At 37.5% G+C, this 21,941-nt stretch overlaps 1 protein-coding gene across 11 annotated transcripts in view; it reads right to left on the bottom strand.

The window, feature by feature from the left end:
* Rps6ka5 (ribosomal protein S6 kinase A5) overlaps positions 1-21,941 on the bottom strand; it is a 123,970-nt gene that overhangs the window by 34,502 nt on the left and 67,527 nt on the right. For all 11 annotated transcript variants that reach the window (XM_048799189.1, XM_015494765.2, XM_048799188.1 and 8 more), the window contains 2 exons: positions 10,031-10,114; positions 7,554-7,657 (listed from right to left, as the gene is read on the bottom strand). In XM_048799189.1, coding sequence (XP_048655146.1) covers positions 7,554-7,657; positions 10,031-10,114 — 188 coding nt within the window. The remainder of the gene's footprint in view (positions 1-7,553; positions 7,658-10,030; positions 10,115-21,941) is intronic.

Raw genomic sequence — 21,941 nt, forward strand, 5'->3', positions numbered from 1 at the left:
TGTTCATCCGGGTGTAAGGACTCCAGGCTCTAATGTGGTGGCTCTCAGCACAGAGACTGGTACGTACTGGACTCTGGTGATGGTGCTATGGGTGCAGTTCCACAGGAGTGGGCCTTCCTCAAGCCACCAGATGGCCTGCCCCAAGGGACTGGGTCCCAGGCCATCGATTCTCTTGGGGTCTTAGGAGTTCTTCCTTGGTCCCCATAACCTGTTTCCCCTGGCCACACCAGCTGGGTCATTAGAACAGTAAAATTAGATTCTGTGGCCAGTTCCTTTATGTTGCTTTTGTGGAATTTGTGACTGTGATTAAAAGTCTCGCCCAGCAACTCCAGGGAGAGCCCAGGGCATGTCTATATGAGCTAGAAATATAGACACACACTGCATGGTGATGTTTCTATCAACCAGGCCATGCATATACAACAGTGATGCCGCAGACTACACTGCCCAGTGCTGGGGAGCCGTCTTGGTTTGTCTTGAGCACTCTGATGCTCATGCAGTGACCGCTGAAAGATGCGCTTCTCAGAACATGATGCCATCATTAAGTGTGCGTGGCTGTGCTCCCCGTCACTCTCCTGCCCAGCACACTGCCCAGATCTCCTACCCCCACCATGTAGGAAGCCACGGGATAGGCACCCACTCCTGCCACTGCCCAAGGAGAAAACTGCTGCTCCTTACAGGGCCAAAGACACATGTATGATCTGGAAGACTGTACTTAAAGGCTTCCTTTTCCTTTCATCTTATAGCATCTTCTTCCTAGAAGTGGTAGATACCACCCAGAATTGCGCTTCCTCCCAGTGGCCAAGGCTTCCTTAGGACGCCATGCTGGTGTGCCTGGGTTCCTCTCAGATTCTCAAACAGGCAGGTTATGGGTAACTTATTGAGAATCAAGGTGACCTTAAAAAAATCCTGATAAAATGGCTGGGGCTGTAGCTCAGTGGTAGAGCACTTGCCTCACATGTGTGGGGCCCTGGGTTCCATCCTCAGTACCACATAAAAATAAATCAATAAAAATAAAGATAATGTGTCCATCTACTACTCAAAAAAATATTTTTAAAAATGCTGATAAAAGATTTTATCATAAATCTTCAGAAAATAAAAGGCCAAGGAAATAAATTTGATCTCATCTTAAAACAGGACAGAAAACAATGATACCTGTAATTATTCTAAACTGTAACTCCAAATCCAGATATCTATGAACAGGAAAATACATAAAAATGGAAATGAGTAAATTTAAGGTGATAACTGACAAATCAACATGCATAAAATATAAAAAAACAACAGAATTACTGTCTTAATTTTATGTCCTAAAGAAGTTAGAAACTCACATGAAATCAATATATTAATTAACTAAAAAAAAAAGACTACTTAGGAGAACAATAATAAAATTACCTTAACCTGGTTTGGCACTCCTTTTCATAAAAGAGCCAATGGTAGATAAGACTTCAAAGATGGCCTTAATGACCACTTTGTTCTTGTATTCATAGCCCCCTCAGTGTGTGCTGGCCTCAGGGTCTTTATTATACAGTAAAGAGGACAGAATGTCTTGTTCATGATCAGGTTATAAAACAGTCCATCATTCAGCAGATTCGTCTCTATCTTCCCAACATGCATGGTTTGATGCTGCCATGGAGAGAGGCCCACAGGGTAGGGAACAGAGGGTGTTCTCCAGCCAACAGTCAGCAAAGAATTGAGGCCCTCAGGCCAAACACTCACAGTGAAATGAATGTTGCCAACACCCTCGGGAACTTGGAAGGAGATCATTTCTCAGGTGAGCCTTGAGATAATCATAGCCCAGCCAAGACTCTGCAGCCTGGGAGACATTTAAGTAGAGGACCTAGCTCAGGCGTGCTCAGATTTCTGGTCACAGACACTCTAAGAAATATATGTTATAATTTTTTTTTTTTAAACAGCTTTCATTTCAGTTTCTCAGAAACAGCTTTTTTTTTTAAACAGCAACTCCTTAATTTTTTTTTGAGAGAGAGAGAGAGAGAGAGAGAGAGAGAGAATTTTAATATTTATTTTTTAGTTTTTCGGCGGACACAACATCTTTGTTCGTATGTGGTGCTGAGGATCGAACCCGGGCCGCACGCATGCCAGGCGAGCGCGCTACCGCTTGAGCCACATCCCCGGCCCGTATGTTATAATTTTTAAGTCACTAAGTTTTAGAGTAACTGGTTACTTGGCAATGGATAATGGAAAACTAACAGGAAGCCATGCAGCAGATATTTTATTTGATGCAAGCTGTACGGTTTCTATGGCAGTTATGCAACACTACTACTGTAGCACAAAAGCTGCCAGAGCAAACACACAAATGAACGAACATGGCTCTGTTCTAATAAAACTTTATTGATGGTGAACACTGAATGAATTTCACATAATTTTCACATGTCATAAAATACTATTTTTCTTTTGATTTTTTTCTATCATTTAAGAATGTAAAAATCATTCTTAGCTCAGAGGACACAAACAAAACAAAATAACTCCAGATAGGCAATAGAAGGAAGCTGGCCTGCAGGCTGTAGTCTGCTGACATTCACTCAGACAGTACTAACGAGAGCTCTTCTAATACTACTTTGATCATCCACCAGTATCAGCAGTGGATTGTCCCAGGACTCTCATGAACACCAAAATCTGAGGATGCTCAAGCTCCTATATAAAATCATAGAATTTGCATATAACCTATGCCATGCTCCCACACATTATAAATCACCTCTAGGTTACTGAAAATATCTAATAAAAAGTCGACGCTGTGAAGACAGTTGTCATACTGCACTGTTTAGGGAAAGACAAGAAAAAAATTCTGCATACAATCTGTACTGACACCACGACTGCAGGCCTAATTGCGTGGTAAGAGAACCAGATGTGAGATGGACAATGTTCAAACAATGAATGCCAGAGACAGACGAGAACTGTGAAGTGGCAGGAAGTGACAGCAGGGCAGGCCCACACATCACTTCATTTGCGTAGCACTTGATGTGCAGCCAATTCCCCTGACAAGGTAGGTGGGTCTTTCCCCTGCAGCTGCAGCCCATTCCTAGAACTTCTACCCAGAAAGGCAAGAAAAGCTAGCGGAAGACACCCAGGTAAGAAAAGCCCATGCTACACACACGAGTAAAACACGAAACACTGCACAGAAAAGCTGAGGAGCAACCATTCAAGTCCACAATACTGACAAGTTCATATCTGTCCAAAAGGGTACCAGAATGCAAGGAACCAGAAATTATTTCAAATGAACACTTAAAGGAACTGAAGAGTTCCATCCTAAATAATGATCTTCAAATACCTATAACAATGTGGAAAAATGAGAATTCCTCACATCTTTGAGAGGACAGGACCAGGATTAACAAGCAGTGATTAGAGAAAGATAATTTCAGCTTATTGCAAAGGCGAAAAACTCCACCAGCTAGACTGCCCCACAGCACACAGGTTTCCTTAAAAACGTCTCAGAGCAGGGCCGTGCGAGCCAGGGGTCTCACGGAGGAAAAGGGTCTAACTGAAGGGAGAAAGCTGGACTCTCTTGAAGTTCTTACTATATTTTATAAACCAGCAAAACATTTTTATTCTGATTTTAGGCCACCTGTAGATAATAATGGCAAGTAGTTTACATAGATAATACATTATTTTGAAGCATCTCAAATAAAAAACATAGTAAGTATGCCGTGTTCAGGGAAAATGATAATAATTAAAGAATGGAAGAATTCAATAATGAAAAAGTCTTAGCTAAGCAAGATATCTGAAGACAAGATAATGATACATTTATCCAAATGATTCATATTTTAAGAAGACTATGAAAGAGTTTATGCCAGGAAAGATAATCAGAATGATTATCTCGAAAGGAAAAGGTAGTGTAGTATAATTCAGTTGCCACATTGTTTGTATATTCCAGTCACAAAAAAGTCCCCCATAGGATCACAGGTTAACAACCAAGCTTTAAACAAATTATTAACATGATAAAGCAGATAATTAACTGATTAAAAGGAAGAAATTCTATTTAAATGTTTGAAAAATCTATTTTTTAAAGGTTTAGATAATTTGATTCAGGTGTTCTTTCTTTTCTCCAAACCAGAATGTCAATCAGTTGATATGAAGGGAATAAAAGCCATCTAAATTCTAACATCACTTAGTTCAGAATATTACTGCCATTATGAGAAATATACTTCTCTCTAGGCCTACAGTGGAAAAGAAGATTATAAAAAAGAAGCTGTACTTGTATGTGACTCAGAAAGACAGGACTGGTCAGAGGAGCCTCTAATGTTCCCACGCTAAGGCCACCCTTTGCACCTGCCACGTGGTATGACTTTGCAATGGCATACAAATTCTTCAGGTCAATGGCCAAGGTTTTCTCTCATTTTGAGGTATTTTCAAACTGCCAAATTTCTTTTAAATTTTTAAAAAATTTTAAAGGTATTTCTGCTCACTTAGCTTTGATGTTAAGTAATCTGAAATACTGAGAAATTATTTACCTCCTACCCTTTTCTGGAAAAGGCACACCTTAATTTTGAAAAATAGTTTCATTTAAGTACAACTGATAAATAGTAAACTTCCCCCACATAGTGTACCATTTGATAAGCTCTGACCTTTGTCTAGACCTGAGAAACCATTGTCACAATCAGGATAATGAACATGCCCATTACCTTCCAAAGTTTTCTCATGCTCCTCTGTGATCTTTCCTGCTCTCCTTCACCCCAGTTCACAGGTAACCTCTAATCTGCTTTCTGTTACTATAGACTATATTCTATATTTCTAGTTTCTTTCAATTAGCATAATTATTTTGAGATTCATCCATGTTGTGTGTTAACAGGTCATACGTTTTTATTGCCAAGTAATACTCCACTTGTATGGATAAACCACAACTTGTCTATTAACTGTGTACTTGCTGACAGACCTTTGGCTTATTTCCAATTTTTGGTTATTACAAATAAAGTTGCTGTAAACATCTATGTTCAAGTTTCTGTACAGACATTTTGTAGCAAAGGATAATTCCTTTGGTAATTACTTAATAGTAGAATGGATGGATCACTTAGTAGGTTGTGTTCAACTTTAAGAAACTGCCTGTTTTCCAAAGTCCTACCATTGTACATCTCTTGCAATATGCGACAGTCCCAGTTCCTCCATTTCTTTACCAGCACCAGGAGTGGTCAGTCTCTCTATCTGTAATTGCTGGAGTGTGCAGTAGCGTTTCACTGTACTTTTAATTTACATTTCCCTAGAGACTAATGTTGATCAGTTTCTCCCGTGTTTATTTGCCACCCACAGATCTTCTTGGTGAAATGTCTGTTTACAGCCTTTGCCTATTTTATATAATAAAGCGGTTGTTTGCTTCCTTGAGTTTTCATATTTCTTTCCGTATTCTGGATAGAAGTCCTTTATCAGATGTATGACTTAAAATTTTATCCCACTCGGTGGCTTGTCTTTTCATTCTCCTAACAGTTTTGAAGAAAAGTATTTAATTTTGATGAAGCAATCAATGTTTCTTTTATGGACCATTCTTTTGTGTCATACCAAAGAAATATTTACTTAATCCAAAGTCACAGAGATTTTTTCCTCCATGTTTTCTTCCAGAAGTTTTACAGTTGTGGGTCTTACATGTAGATCTACGATCTATTTGGAGTAAGTTTTTTTTTAATATGGTTTGGAGTATTTATTGAAGTTCATTCTTCTCCATCTGGGTAACCAATGGAAAGCACCATTTGTTGGAAAAACTATTTTTTTTTTCCTGTGCCGAAGTGACTAGGCACCTCTGTCAAAAGTCAGTTGGCTGTATGTGGATGGTTCTCTTCCTGGACTCTCTACTGAGTTCCATTTACCATTTGTCTATCCTGATAGCATACATCACAGTGTCTTATATTTATGCTAAGTCTTGAAATCTATCTTGTTCTGTTTTGTTTTTTTTCCCCCCAAGGGTGATCTGGCTACTTTAGGTCCTCTGTTTTAATGCAAATATTTAGAATCAGGCCGTCAATTTCTACCAGAAGGTGGGGGTGGGGGGTGGGGGGGGCACTGAGGTTGTAGCTCAGTGGTACAGCACTTACCTAGTATGTGTGAAGCACTGGGTTCAATCCTCAGTACCACATATAAATAAATAAAAATAAAGGTCGATTGACAACCAAAAAATATAAAAGGACTGCTGGTCTTGTAATTTTGTAATTGTACTGAATCTACAAGTCCATTTGGAGAAAAATAACATTTTTACCTATACCGAGTAGTTCCCTCGTGTGTGTTCGTTAGTGCTTGACTGGATACTTCGTAAATCTCTGGACTTCTCTATGTGCAGTTTTTTCTTCTCAGACACTATGGCCTGCAAACTCCAGCTGCGTCGGTCTCCCTGGACTCTCAATTCCATCTCGACTCTCCCGAGGGTTTCCTCTGCCTGCCTTGCAGCCTGGGAACTCTCTCAAGACAATTAGCTAGGGCACTCTTAGGGATCACCTCATTTTTTTTCCATCTCTCAGGGATCACTGTCCTTCATTGCCAGATGTGCAATGTCCTCAAAACTGTTGTTTCACATATTTTGCCCATTGTTAAAATTGTTTCAGGCAGGATGATAAACTGTTCCCTGTCATTCCATCTTCATTGGAAGTAGAATCTCAAGTGGAATCTCTTAATTTTTAATGTCAAATCTGTTCTCAATATTATAAAATTCAAGAAAAGCAGGACAAAAAAACACAACTAGTAATTAGCATAATGTTTATCACTTTTCATTCATTTGTTCATTATCCTGTTTAATTCCACAAATATTTACTGAATTCTATACATAAGTAATGAGGATAAAAATCAGATATGCCACTTGCTCTCAGTGTACTTTCTATGTAGTAGGTCAGACAGACACTAATCAAACAATTACAAACAAAAATACAACTGTAATATCGGCTGAGAATGAACAGAACAAAATGATGCTATCAGAACCTAAGAGAGGGCAGTTCTGTGGTATTCTTTCTACTGAGCAGATGTCCCTCAGCTGAAAAAATATCATCATTGTTTCTTTACATTAAAGTCACAGAGAAATTACATTTATACAGTGGAAAATAGACTCATCAACCCATTAAGTATAAATTTTCAATTCTGCAAATATTGCAATGAAATTGACAAAGATGCATTAAGATAGGTTATATTTGATATATATAATCTACAGCTTATATATTACATTAATATTATATGACATTACATTATAATTACATGCTTCATGTCATATAATCATATTATATACTATACATGATATTTAAATCTTTATAGGTGTTCCATATCTGAGATTATGGGTTAAATTTCTCAAAGTATGATGTACCTAGAGGTATAAGACAATATGCTAAATATGATTTGAGGTCATAAAAATTATTACACTATCCTTATGAGACTTAAGATCCAACTCTGCATATTAGATATAAAGAAATAAGAAGGCTATATATCTATATCCTCATATTGAATATAAATGAAAATTTAGCACTTAAACATTATTTTGTTTATCCCTAGTAAAAATGTTTTTTCATTAGCCTAACTACAGAAATTTGATCAGCTCCTTTGAGAAAATAATAAATGTGTTCTATATGAAATCTTACCTAGATATTTCAGCCTGGGAATTTTTTTCTCCATCCACAGTGAAAGGAGATGCTCCAGTTAGTAATTCATACATTAGAACACCTAAACTCCACCAGTCAACTGCCTATAAAACAAAAAATTTTATAGAATTATCAACTACAATATATTTTCTAAGAAAAAAACAAATAAAACAATGTATCTGAAAAATATTTTTAACAAAAAGATTTAGTACATAACTTTCTGAGCAAGAAATATTAAGTTTGCATGTGCAAAAAAACATTTAGAGAACAAATACTCAGGTATCCTCAATGCAGAAAATGTTTTAGTTATTTCCTAAACTAGTTACAGCTTTACTTTAACAATTAAAAAAATCTAATGTGAAATAAATTTTTAAAATTTTAAATAGGTAAAATATTTGGACTTATGATAGGGAAAAAGCACTAATCTACATTTTTATTAAGAATTTTGTTCCAAAGAGTCTCATGAAATTCCTTAGAACAGAGGATAAAAAATGTTTTAATCTCATCCAGTGGTGTTATTTTTTTAATGACCTCCTAAATCAAATTATCTTAGGATCTATCACATAAATGTGACAGTCTTCACTGATACAAAGATTTAAAATAATAAAAAATAAAATGTATTCTAAATTGGAAACCTATTTATGAATGTATTTATCTGAATTGAGAGAAGAGTGAATTATACATGGCTTAAAGAATTTTGATATATTCAATCAGTTCTTTTATAATTAGGCAGATCAAAATTTTAGTTAACTGTTGAATATATGAGCTCACACCAATGAAAGATATTAACTGGATGTTAAAATTTTGAACTATCTGCTTCTAAATCCCAGGTCAAAGTTTCAGAGAAGTGACACAAAGATTATGAGCCTAGAGCTATTTTTAAAGAAAATACAGAATACTGACATAAAACAGGTCTGGGCGGCTGAAGTCATGAGAGGAAAAGTATTTCCTGAATGTTCCTTTTCTATATCAGACATGGTGATGAGCATTTTGCATATAACACCTCACTTAATTAACTCTAAGATGTCAGCATGTTCTATGTTTGAAGAAGAATATCTATTAAGTCGCTGTGTTCTGGACCTTAAGTATGCAGAAATTCTAAAAGTAATACAAGGTTTTCTTGTGTGCAAATTGGCTCTATTAGGTTTAGGTGATAATTTTCATTTTTAATTTCTACTAAATTCCCCAATGGCTTCCAATAACACCATGAGCAAGGCACAGCAGCAACGAGCTCCTCTAGCCATACGAGTCACTCCCCAGCCACCTGAGCCAGGGCCCTGCGAAAGTTCTGCTGCTGGATGTGAAACCACACTCTTCTGCTGACACAGAAGGCAGTCCGACTTCCAGCCACGTTCCTAAAACCAATGCCACTCAAACCTGAAGGTGACTTTATGAATATGTGACCAGTCATTTTTCTAGAAAAGAAACCAAAGATTCCTGCTAGATTATTTGGATTGCACATGTGGCACTCTGACTGAGGGGGTGGGGAAGATAGAGAACAAAAAAGACAGAATTTCTTATTTGGGTAGAGTTATTAATGAAGCAAAAGTGTTAAAAAAGACTGAACAACATTTTTACACATTAATACAGGAAGGACGAAAAATGACCTAGGCTTTATAACACAATTACTTAGAAAGCTTCTTCTATGATCTTCATTTTGTATATAAAAAAGTATGTGAAGTGAAGAGGCCAAAAAATTGAGCTTTTTAGAGTGTTAGGAAAACAAAGAGACTATAGTGAATGTAGGATTTTTCCTTCTTCCAAGAGTTGTTAAAATATTTATTTCTGTTGGAGAGAGAATCAACAAAGTCATCAGTATCTCTCTATAAAGTTAAAAGCAGAAATTGGGAAAATATGGTGATCCCTTTTTAATGACCTCAACAACCCATAGAGAGCAAATACTAACTAGCAATGGTACACACAACTAGTTTCTGTATGTTTTTCTAGAAGAAATTAATCATGCCAATAAAGCACTTCTCATATAAAGCAGCATGACTCTTAGGAAGCATGGACACAGTTTATGCATTCCATGACACTTCTTCATTGTACTGTGGTTCAGATGTGTCCTAAAAGATCGAGGTCCTACGCAACAAAAAAAGAATCATTTTTTTTTTTAAAAAACAGGAGTCATAGTTGTTGCTTTGGTTAAGCTGTAGGCTCTTTTAATGGAATATGAAGAATTAGTTTCAAGGTCTCAACTTTTTAATAAGAGTGTTACTTAAAAACCAAAGAATTTTCACCAATAAAACCTTTAACAAGGAAAATCTAGAATGTTTTAACCTTTCTATTATCTTCTTCCTCTAAAGCACTAGAATTTATATTGTGTTTGGTATACAAAGCAAATTGGAAAAACAGGAGGAAGTAAGATAACACCAGAAAAAGGGCTCTGTTGAAAGGACAGCACTGAAGTTATTAACCGGGATTCTCACTGAACATTTTATGGAAATATAGAGAGAAGTATCAAAAACAGAACATACCTTGTCGTGTCCCGAATCGCCCCCTCTGACAATATCTGGTGCCATGTATTCAATAGTTCCGCAAAAGGAATATGCTCTTTCAGTCTTGAACAAATAAACAAACAAAAAAGGGATGTGATTTCAAGGCAGCATGATAAATATCCAAAGGAGAAAGATAATAATAGCGTCATGTTGATACACTGCAGCAGCAAAGCAGGGGTAGTGTCTGCCTGACAGGCCCCCTTCTCAGGACAAACCATCTCCCATATAGCGTGAGACCTGCATAGATGTCCTCTCAGACTTCTCTTGCTGAAACTCCACCATCAACCACCCATCCATCCACCCATCCACCCATTCATCCATGAATACATTCATTCAGGCTGCTTCATTTTTTTTTTTTTTTTGAGTGACTGTTTTGGCTTTGGTTTCTTTAACCCTCCTCTCTTTGGCACTGCAAACAGTCCCAGTAGGGGAACAGGAAATAGAGAGCTCTTTCCTAGAGTGACTAGCTCCACACAGGGAAGACCAAAAACACACTGGGAAACCTGAAGGAGGAAAGAAGACCAAATGCTCAGGAAGGGGAAGAGAGAACCCAAAGATGAAACTAGCGGGGAAAAAATAGTTTTTCTACCTGATCCTCTTGCACAGGTTTGGCACTGTGAACAATATAAATATATATCTCTAAGTGATGATGAACAAAATCATCTCTAAAATAAAGATTGTCTCTTAAAGGTAGTTGTTTCACTTTTATAGAAATGTAAAAATTCAAAAGAACTACTATATCAGGCCTGAAAGTTAATTATAATAACTTAAGTAATTTTGAAAGTAATAGAATAAATATTAATGTTGTTATGCATGCATAAAAGGAAATAATATACAATCATATGGCTGTATCTAAAAAGCTTTACTCTTCTTCAACCAGCAAGGTTTCAAAGCTCACATAGACAATGACTATGAGGCATTCACACACCATGATCAAAAAATTTATGTCAAATCAATTTTATTTAGCTTTAGTCTTTCCAGTGGTTTGCCACACAAACCTGAAGTGATGAAGCCGAGGGAGAATCCTGTGTGCTATGTGATTTATATGAACTATTCAATAACTATTCTCCCCCCCTCAAACTGTCTTATAAAAAGATGAGTTTTGAACTTCTCAGAAGGTGATATGCAATTAATCAACAAATATATGAAAAATGTTCATCATCTCTAGCAATTAGAAAAATGCAAATCAAAACTACTCTAAGATTTCATCTCATTCCAGTCAGAATGGCAGCTATTATGAAGACAAACAATAGTAAGTGTTGTCGAGGATGAGGGGGAAAAGGTACATTCATACACTGCTCGTGGGACTGCAAAATGGTGCAGCCAATATGGAAAGCAGTATAAAGATTCCTTGGAAAACTGGGAATGGAACCACTATTTGACCCAGCTATCCCACTCCTCAGTCTATACCCAAAGGACTTAAAAACAGCATACTACAGGGACACAGCCACAACAATGTATAGCAGCACAATTCACAATAGCTAAACTGTGGAACCAACCTAAATGCCCTTCAGTAGATGAATGGATAAAGAAAATGTGGAATATATATACATAATGGAATATTACTCAGCAATGAAAGAGAATAAAATCATGGCATTTGCAGGTAAATGGATGAAGTTGGAGAATAAAATGCTAAGTGAAGTTAGCCAATCCCAAAAAACCAAATGCTGAATGTTTTCTCTGATAATAAGGAGGGTGATTCATAGTGGGATTGGGAGGTGGTGCAGGGGAAGATTTGTCAAACTGTAGATAGGGCAAAGGGGAAGGAGGGGGAGAGAAGGGGCAAGGGGATAAAGAAAGATGGTGGAATAAGATGGATATCACTACCCTAAGTACATGTATGAAAAAGACACAAATGGTGTGAATGTACTTTGTATACAAGCAGATAGATGAAAGATTGTGCTCTACATATGTTATATGAATTATAATGCATTCTGCTGTCATATGTAACAAATTAGAATAAAAAATTTTTAAAAAGATGAGTTTTGAGGTGTTATCTTTCAAGATTTTTATTTATATAGAAGACTAATGTTTTTAGCAAATGTAAATTTTCAATTCCATTTATAGATAGCTTCAAAAATATTTAAAAAATTATGCATACTTCTTTCTTAGTATGAAGCAAGAATTAAATTTTTTAAGACTGAAGACTTACTATAAAGTTACAAACTGTTTTGGTGGCTGACTCAGGGAGAGGCAAACAAACGGAATTCAAGGAAGAGCCAAGAAACAGACTTAGGGTGTGCCTGTGAACTTGGTGACGTGACCGCACTTCACACGGTCAGAGAAAGGGTTGACTGACCCCTCAATGAACAGTTAAAAAGAGACTGGGCTATCTCTATGAAAAATAAGATTTCCACCTATGTTATACCCTAAACATAAGACCTAGAAGTATAAAACTGCTAGAAGAAACTTCATAACATTAAATTTGGCAAAGATTTCTTGGATATGACACCCAAAGCACAGTCAACAAAAGCAAAAACAGACAAAAAAATCAAAGTTACGAAAACGAATGAAAAGGCAACCTAGAGAACGGGAGAAAATATTTCCACGTTATATGTATATATGAATATATGATAAGAAGAAATACCCAGGATAAATAAAGAACTCCTAAAAACAATCTGATTAAAAAAATGGGTTTCTCCAAAGATAATTATACAAATGGGTAACAGGATATGAAAAAATGCTCAACTTCACTAATCATGAAAGATACACAAATCAAAATACAATGTGATATTAGGATGACCACTGTGACAAAATAACAAATGTTGGCAAGGAAATGGAAAACCTGGAAACCTTGTGCACTGTTGACGGAAATTCAAAATCCAAAACAGTTTGTAACTTTATGGAAAACAGCAGGAGGTGCCTCAAAAAATTAAAAAAGACCATCAATTCCACTTTGGGATATTTATCCAAAAGAATTCAAAGCAGGACTTTGCTGCTGCATTGTTTATTTGTTTGTTTGTTTGTTTGTTTTTGCTGCTGCATTATTTATAGCAACCCCAATGGGGTTGAACAAACAAAATGTGGTATATAAATACCATGGACTATTTAAAGGAAGCCCTCTCACATGCTACAACATGGATTAATCCTGAAGTCGTTATCCTAAGTGACATAAATCAGTCAAAAAAGATAAATACTGCATGATTCCACTTACACGAGGTCTCTAAAATCAAATCAAATCAGACTCACAGAAACGGAAAATAGAATGGTGGCTGCCAAAGGCTGGGGTAGGAGGAAGATGCTGAGTTGTGTTCTGGGCATGGAGTTTCAGTTGTGCACAATGAAACTGTTCTATGATTTGCTGCACAAAATGGACAGCATCAATACTACTGAACTGAACATGTAAAAGAGGGTAAGATGGTAATCTTTGCTGTCTCTTTTGCCACAATTAAAAATTAAAAAGATCCAAAAAATGTAAATTCTAACAGAAAAGATCAATAGACTTGATTATTATGTCAAAATGTCAAATCTGATACTGGCAAATAAAAGCAACATTAAACAAAGATAAAGACAAGCGAAAGATTTGAAAAACAAATTTACAAAATATATAATTTTGAAGGATGAATGTCAAGAATATGTAAAGTACTCCAACAAATCAGTAACATGAGAAAAAATACAAATCTGTAATAGAGAAGGACACAGAAACAATCTTAAGTGTACCTCAGTAGAAAAATGGATAAATAAACTGGATAACTCATATAAAAGAATATTATACAGCACCAAAATAAACTGTTTCAAATTGGATAAATTTGAAAAATAATTCAAATTAAAAAAACAACTTGTGGGGCTGGGGTTGTGGCTCAGTGGTAGAGCACTTTCCCAGCACATGTGAGGCACTGGGTTTCATCCTCAGTACTACATAAAAATAAATAAATAAAATAAAAATATTATGTCCATTTATAACTAAAAAAAAGAGTTAAAAAAAATCAACTTGCAATAGGATATGCCATTCACATGTGTTTTTCAAACAATATAATAGTATATATTATTTATGGACCCATACTTGTGAGGTAAGGGTACTAAAACAAGATCAAGTTCAATCTACCACTCTCTCTTCATCTGCTCCTCTGCAGCTAAACATGGTTGGACAAAAAACATAATTAGGTTGCCCAATCTCACTTTAAATTCACAATCATCAACCTCATGTCTTTAATGCTCCACCTCATGTCTCTAATGCTGAGCAGCGGAAATACTTATTTCCTGATTCCATTATTTTACATCTTCTCTCTCGTCAAACTTCCAATGTGTCCACCTCTTCCTTACTCTCCATGGGATAACAGAAGCGATCACTAATAAAGACTTTTCATCAGCTCCCTGACCACTCAGCCTTCACTCACAACTCTCCACTGGCTTCTTATTTTGCAGAGAAGCCGCAGTCCTTCGATGGTCTTCAATGCCCTCTATGCTCTGCACAAACCTTGTTTCATATAATCACCTCTGTGTCCTTATTCCCTGCTACTCTGACCCTCACTCAGCCTGCACACCCACACTGGCCTCCTCATTTTCCACACACACTCCAGACAAGATCCCACCCGAGGGCCTTAACACTGGCTGATTCTCCTACCTAGAAATCTCTTTCCTCAGGTGTCTACCTGGCTCACCCCTCACTTCCTTCATGCCCTTACTCAACTGGAACGTTCTTTTTTTTTTTCTTTTTTTTTTTAAGAGAGAGAGAGAGAGAGAGAGAGAGAGAATTTTTTAATATTTATTTTTTAGTTTTCGGCAGACATAATATCTTTATTTGAATGTGGTGCTGAGGATCGAACCCGGGCCGCACGCATGCCAGGAGAGCGCGCTACCACTTGAGCCACATCTCCAGCCCAACTGGCACGTTCTTGATAAGGCACTTCCTAACCACCTGATTTCAAAGCGCAACCTACTGTGCTTGTCTCCTTGCAACTTATTACTAACATACTACATACATGTTTTACTTACTTACTCATTATTGTCTGCTTTCCTGTGTAGAAGGGGAATTTTTGTCAGTTTGGCTCATTATTAGATCCCAACACCACCCAGAACAGTGCCTGGATCACGGCAGACATCCACTCAATACATCCTAAGAAGTGGGAAAAACTATTTCCAAGAGTTCATAACTGAAAATGTGAATAATGAGTATACAGATTAAGTAATAAATTTTATTTATTCTTTTCTTTTTTGTGGCACTTGGGATTTAAACCAGGAATTACTGAGTTACGTACTCAGTCTGTTTTTTAAATTTCATTTTGAGACAGAGTCTTGTTAAGTTTCCAAGGCTGTCCTCAAACTTGTAATCCTTCTGCCTTGGCTTCTGGAGTCACTGGGATTATAGGGCATAGGTCGCTACGGTTAGCTATACTACTTTTTATTTTATTATACTTTAAATATTTTATAATACAAAAATGTAAAATTAATTTTAATATAAAAATATAAACATTTATTAATCATACGATCATGTTATTACAGAAAGTCCCTGACCCTCAGCACTGTTTTAAATCATTTTCCTTTTTCAGAAAACAAAAAATAATCTGACACACACCTGCCCTGGATGCAAGGGACCAATGGGCCCTCTAGTGGAGACTGGCAGTAACACACAGGCAGGCTCAGGCAGGCCCCCCCTGCTGGCCAGCCACAAGGCAGTACTCTCACTGGGGTGCTTGGTTTGTATTCACCAGGATAAAAACCCAAAAAGAAAAAAGAAAAAGTAAATAGAAAGAAACCACGCTACTAAATATAGTTTTCAAGTAAATAAAACATTCAACATTATTTAAACGAATGGGGTATATAATACTGAGAAGTTTCTGTGAAAAGAATCCCAATTCACAAATTGTCACTGTTTGCTCTGTGATGCTGGACACTGAATGTGCTCTAAAAATAGTAATATGAATATACCTTACCAGAACCAAGTCTCTGCCAGAAGAAAGTTACAAAGAGACCCGTGAAGCCACTTCAAACCTCCCCTCCCCAAGTCCTGTGGAGGGGAACAAAGGTCTGCTGATATCTAGGGGGAGAACTTCACAAACAATGGCTGAGGATAATGTGTAGGTATCTGAATATTTTGTGATACTGTTTTGAGCTGAAAAAAAATTGGGGGCATAGGAGAATATTTTGGTTTCTAAGTCTCCTACTTTCCTAACACCTTCAACCCAATGTTCACCTTAAAATAAATTATGCTAGAGTCACTGACCTTGACAAGTGATTGACAGGGCTTACTAACAGAGACCTAACAGGTTTTCAGAAACACATGAGAGATAGAAGGTGGGGGGAAAAAAGACTACATATACTGCAAGTTAATTAGGAAAGGAGAGGGAACCACAGGCTGCCTCAGAGAAGGGTCGCCTGGTTTCCAGCGCAGACTTTCTCTATGAATCCCGGCTCTAACCTAGGTATCCTGAGACATGTACATCATGATAGCAGAAAGCCTGCCAACAGCATTATTAACCAGACAGTTATCAGAGAAAACTAATTTAAAACTTTCCTATAAACAGGAAAATACAGGAAGAATAATTTAAGATTCTACATGGTACATTTTGATTTTGTTCAAAGTAATCTGAAATCATACTAGTATTTCTTACAAGTAGAATTAATATTTATATGGTATTTTACATTTAAAAAATACTTCCATAAGAATTAATTATAATGGTATAACAATTTCATAAATTAGATCAGTATTATTTTACAGATACAGAAATTAGACTCTGGGGTTAATGACCAAGTTGTCCAATGTCACACTGTTAGGAATGGAGAATGGAAAAAGACCCTTTGAGATTACTGTGTTGTTCTTGCCATTAAATGTCCCTTACATAGAATTAATCAATAAGTAACAGTATCTAAACTGAGCAAGATTAGATTTTCTTCTATTACTGGAAAGAGAATATTCATAAATCCATAGGCCCTTTTCCCCATAAGTGTAGGTTCTAGGGAAATAGGCTATCAACAACTTAGCTACCGTGGTTTTAAATGCAGGGAACATTAGTTTCTTGACTAAAACTGGAGTTTTGTTTATCGACTTGGGGATTCATGTTAATGACCTGTTATAAAAATTTTCAAACATTCAATGCTAAATTATGAAAATGCAGAATGTATAAATCATATTTAAATATAGAGTAATAAACGCAAATGCCTCATTTTTGACATTTTTTCATTATTTTATTATAAATAAGAAATGACACAATTTTGCCAAAGCTATCTTCATCCTTTTTTTAACTGCCTTTTAAGTCTTCAATGTTAGAAACAGATATCCAACACCAAGCAAGTTGTCTGCCTGACAGTAAGAATTCAACAATGTTTGCTAAACGGTACTTTCAAAAAATATATACATACATACATATATATGGCTTGGTGTAGCACCGTGGTAGAGTGGTTGCCTAGGAGTCATAAGGCCCTGGGTTCGAAACCTAGTACCTTAAAAAATAATCCCTCAGAGGACATATGCATAGCTTCCCAATATTTAAAAGTGTCTTCTTTTATTCTCAGATTTTCAAAGGATTTATCAAATTTTATGATCAAGAAAAGAACATACCAGTAACAGTATCAAATTGTACAAAGTGTATATCATTATCATATTAAAGATATTTAAGGCTTCTAAAATAAATTTACCATATCCTGTATATAATAGGTTAGCAAAGTATTATCTAGAAATAATTATAAGAATATTTGACAAATACCTCTAGAATATAGGCTCACAAGGACAAGGAATTCGTTAGGTTTACCATTGTACTTCCAGGGTCTAGAACAGTCCTGGCACAAAACAATACTCCTAAATATCCTTCAGATTATTAAAATAATGAACATAGAGATGATTATTGTACCATGTGAAGAAATATGAGACACACAAAAAGTAAATTCCTAAAAACAAAAACAAACATATTCTCCAGAACAAATGAGGCCAGGATTTATATTCTCCAAAACTGTGACATACTGGAGGAGAAGAGAACCAAGCTGGGAAGGGCAGCCTGGGGAGGGGTGCTGAGTGAGGAGCCTGTGAGGAGTCCCTGCACACCCCAGAGGCCTGCGGGGGGGCCTGTGCCCAGAGCAGAGGTCAGGGTGGCCTTGTGTACTTGGGAATCGGCAGCACCAGGCAGAGAGCGCCGCTGAACAGGGAGAGTGGCTGGGACTGAGCTGTGAGAAAGGGCCTCAGAAGACAGCGACATGAATGCTAACCTAAGAGGGACGAGATTCAGGGCCTTGGCTTGCCAGGCAGAGGCGAGAGACACAATCTCCAGTTGGACACTATGAGGCAATCAAGAAAGATGAGGAAGAAAAATACTAAAATGGAGGTCACAGCAGCGCTGGCCAGGACAATTTCAGTCAACTAGTAGGGGCTGCAAGCCAAAGAGGGGTAGATTAAGGAGTGAGTGACATGTGTTAGCGGAGACAGTGTACAAATATCGACAGAGAACAACAGGACAATGGCTACAAGGGATTCTGAGATTCATCTTTTCTTTTTCTATCACTCCATTCATCCATCTCTCTCTCTCCACTTAAAATTTTTAAGATTGTGGAAGCAGCATAAAAGAAAGAACCTAAGTGGAAGAGTTAGTAAAGCCATTTTGAGAGAGAGATTCAAGTTGGAAATCTATGAGGCAGAGTAGGGAAAAAGGGAGGGAGAAACTCATTAAAAGTGAGTTGGGCTGACACTTGAAACCAGAAGGAATGTTAGCTAATCAAAACAGAAATGGTTTCATGGGAACTGGCTTAAGGTAGAAAGGGTCTAGGCAGGGAAAACTGCCCACCAGGTGCTAGGGGATTCAGAAGCAAAGGGTGATTAGATCAAGTTTGGGGAATGCAGAAAAGGAAAATCCCTGCTGATCCCTGATAGTTAAAGCTGAAGCCTAGAATGACAATGTGTCCTCTAGGCTCAGAAGAAGTATGAGCTGGAAGCTTTCAGCAGCTGGAAAACTTAATAGTTTCATAAAACAGAGCTAAGTTGTATTCAGTGAAGAAATGAACCTATCGATAACTTCTCTGTGTCAGCTTGAACCCCAATGGTTCATGTTAGCCCCAAACAATTAAGGTCTCAAATTACAGTATCTGATTGGAACTTTCTTCATTCTTTTGACAGGTGGCTGTTGACATGACCAGCAGAAAACACAAGAGCCTTCTCTCTTGAGGAATGACCTGGCTGTTTTCATCACTATCATTTCTGACTAACTGCATTACTGTAGTAAGACCTAACAACTCTGATCAGCTTTGCTTTTATCAGTCTTGTTTTGGGTTCTAATGTTTTAGAACATTTCTGAGTGATTAGCCACACAGGTCTATAAATATCGATGCCTTTCATTATTGTATTCTCAGTACCTGGCCTAACATATACCACATAGAAGACCCTCAATAAATATCGATGGAGTCAATGACCAAGTGAATGAAGGTTCCAGGGAGAGAAAAAAGTGACCACCCAGTGTCCCTGCGCAGAGGGAGTATCACACGCTACATGCCAAGGACCCTTTTGACAGGCACTGGAGCTGTAGATTCCTTCTGGGAATAATGTTCTGAAACATACACCTCTACAGAAAAAGCCAGTTATTCTGAAATACAAATGTAAGCTAGGAAAACATTGTGACATCATCATAGACATGCTGCTATGGTACAGTCCCCTCTAGCCAAGTCACAGAGTTCTGGTGGGACTGGTTCACTTTTGAAATTTCCATCTGAGAGAATCTGTGATTTTTTTGTTCTAGGAATCTTCTGTACCCCCATCTGGGAAACCACTGTGCTCAGAGACAAGAGGTAGAAAGAGGCCTGGGCTCTGCTCTGGGTGTGTCCCTTTTCATTTTCTCCATTATTTTCCTTAAGGTGTCTTCACCTCAGCTGGACATGTTGTCCCTGAACCCAGAGTCTGTCGGTCTGACCTTTTCAGTCTTCTCTGAGGTGAGGAAGTAAATGGGGTGGAGATGGAATCCGGGGTTACCTCTGTTTCATGCAGACTCCTGACGCATCCTCCTGGGCCCTACTTTACCTGCACTTCGAGTTTGAGGGGTATCTGGAGCCCCCAACTCCTAAGCATTTCTGGGGAGTCAGAAGTGCCAAGGAGCCTGCTCTTAGGCCTCTCACTTTAGTGGCTTAATCCAGATGTTCTGTGGATGTACCAAGATGTGGTTGCTAATATCTTCTCTCCCTTTTGAGTGTATTTATTCCTATCTTACCCTTTTTATTTTGCTTTAGTAGGGTTTATTGAGGGAGCAATAGCAAACAATCTGGTATATTTTATGAGGCTACAACTAAAATTTTTATAAGAGTAAAAATGTTATAAAAATAAAACTTGAAAGTAAATTCCTCAAAATTTACCTAATTTATAACTATGATTTTTCTGTCAAAGATAATTTATTGTTATTATCACAGCTTCATGAAGGCAGAGATCATCTGCATTTTATGTATCACTACAATGTCTAATACAGTAGAGGTGATCAATAAATTGATTAAGTAAACTGAATAAATACAGATATAATACAAAAATTGGGATCTTTAGTTTTTATGATTTCACCACTTATCTCACTCACTCAGAGCTGCTATAGCAATATTTCAAAAAGCAATCAGAAATATATATACAGATTAATTATCCTTCATCTAAAATGCTCAGGACCAGAAGTATTTCAGGTTTCAGATTTCGTTTTTGCACATATTTATGCACATACATATGTATTTATGATACCTTGAGAAATTCATTTGTTTCATGTATATTATATATGTTTCATATATAATTACCTTCAGGCTATATGTATAGCTATATGTATATTACATACGATGTTTTAATAGTTTTGTGCATGAAACAAAGTTCATGCGCACTAAAGCTCAGAAAGCCAAGGTGTCTCTCTTGCAGCCATCCACGCATGTAGACCATTGGTGACTGTCTGGCACCATCACTGCTCCTAGGAATTTTCATGTGACCAACAAACAATCATGTTCTTATATTTGTTCACACATAAGTACTAAATAGTAAAAAATACAACATGGCTTTAATACTGTGGAAAACCACGAGTTCAGGGTTACTAAGCAGCAATGGCACTGTCGCCGGAACCTGTGTCGTCCACTAAGCAGTGGCGGCTTCAGTGTCCACCTGTGATGCTGGGTTTTGGTTAAAAGATTACTGTGGACTTTATTTTATTTCTTGGTGAGAAGAAACATCAGAAGCAGGAAGCAGGTTGTCAGGGGAAGGGGAAGCATTTAAAAATGTTCCTGCAGGGTCTTCTGCCTCACTGGCAACGATCTGTCTTAGAGGTCTCGCTGGTGTTCGTGTTCTGCTGGGAATCCGTGCTGCTTGTCCCCCAGTAAGACCTCTGTGCTCTCTCACCATGCTGTCCAAAAGCACTTTTGCTGCAATGTTAACGTCGTCTCCATTGTCACTATTACCCTAATCATCTTTTTTTTTTTGGGTACTTGTGATTGAACTCAGGGGTACTCAACCACTGAGCCACATCCCCAGCCCTGTTTTGTATTTTATTTGGAGACAGGGTCTCACTGAGTTGCTTAGTGCCTCATCATTGCTGAGGCTGGCTTTGAACTTGTGATCCTCCTGCCTCAGCCTCCTGAGCCGTGGGACCATGATCATCTTGATTCAGACCTATTTAAACTATTTTACATCTGTCAATGAACAACTAGAGCTTCGTTACTGATGTTAAAAACTTATTTGATATTTCTTTCGGCTTACTGTCAGACTCTAAAGATACTTTTTTTTTTTCAAGTGTAAGGAATTCAGAGAGCTTGTTTTTCTCACTTAACAGATGGAATCCTCAAAGTCGCCACCTTGTTCATCATCATCATTGAACCCAGTCACAGGCCAGGAGCTGTGCCAGGCATGCCCACCTATGTCTGCCGTCACCATGTTCCAAGTGTTGGCAACAGCACACACAGTGCCTTCATGCTCAGCTCCTGCTGAAAACTTCCACACTCACCAGCTGTTCCCTGCTGCCAGCAT

Source organism: Marmota marmota, unplaced genomic scaffold (assembly GCF_001458135.2).
Source record: "Marmota marmota marmota unplaced genomic scaffold, marMar, whole genome shotgun sequence".
Taxonomy (NCBI): Eukaryota; Metazoa; Chordata; class Mammalia; order Rodentia; family Sciuridae; genus Marmota; species Marmota marmota.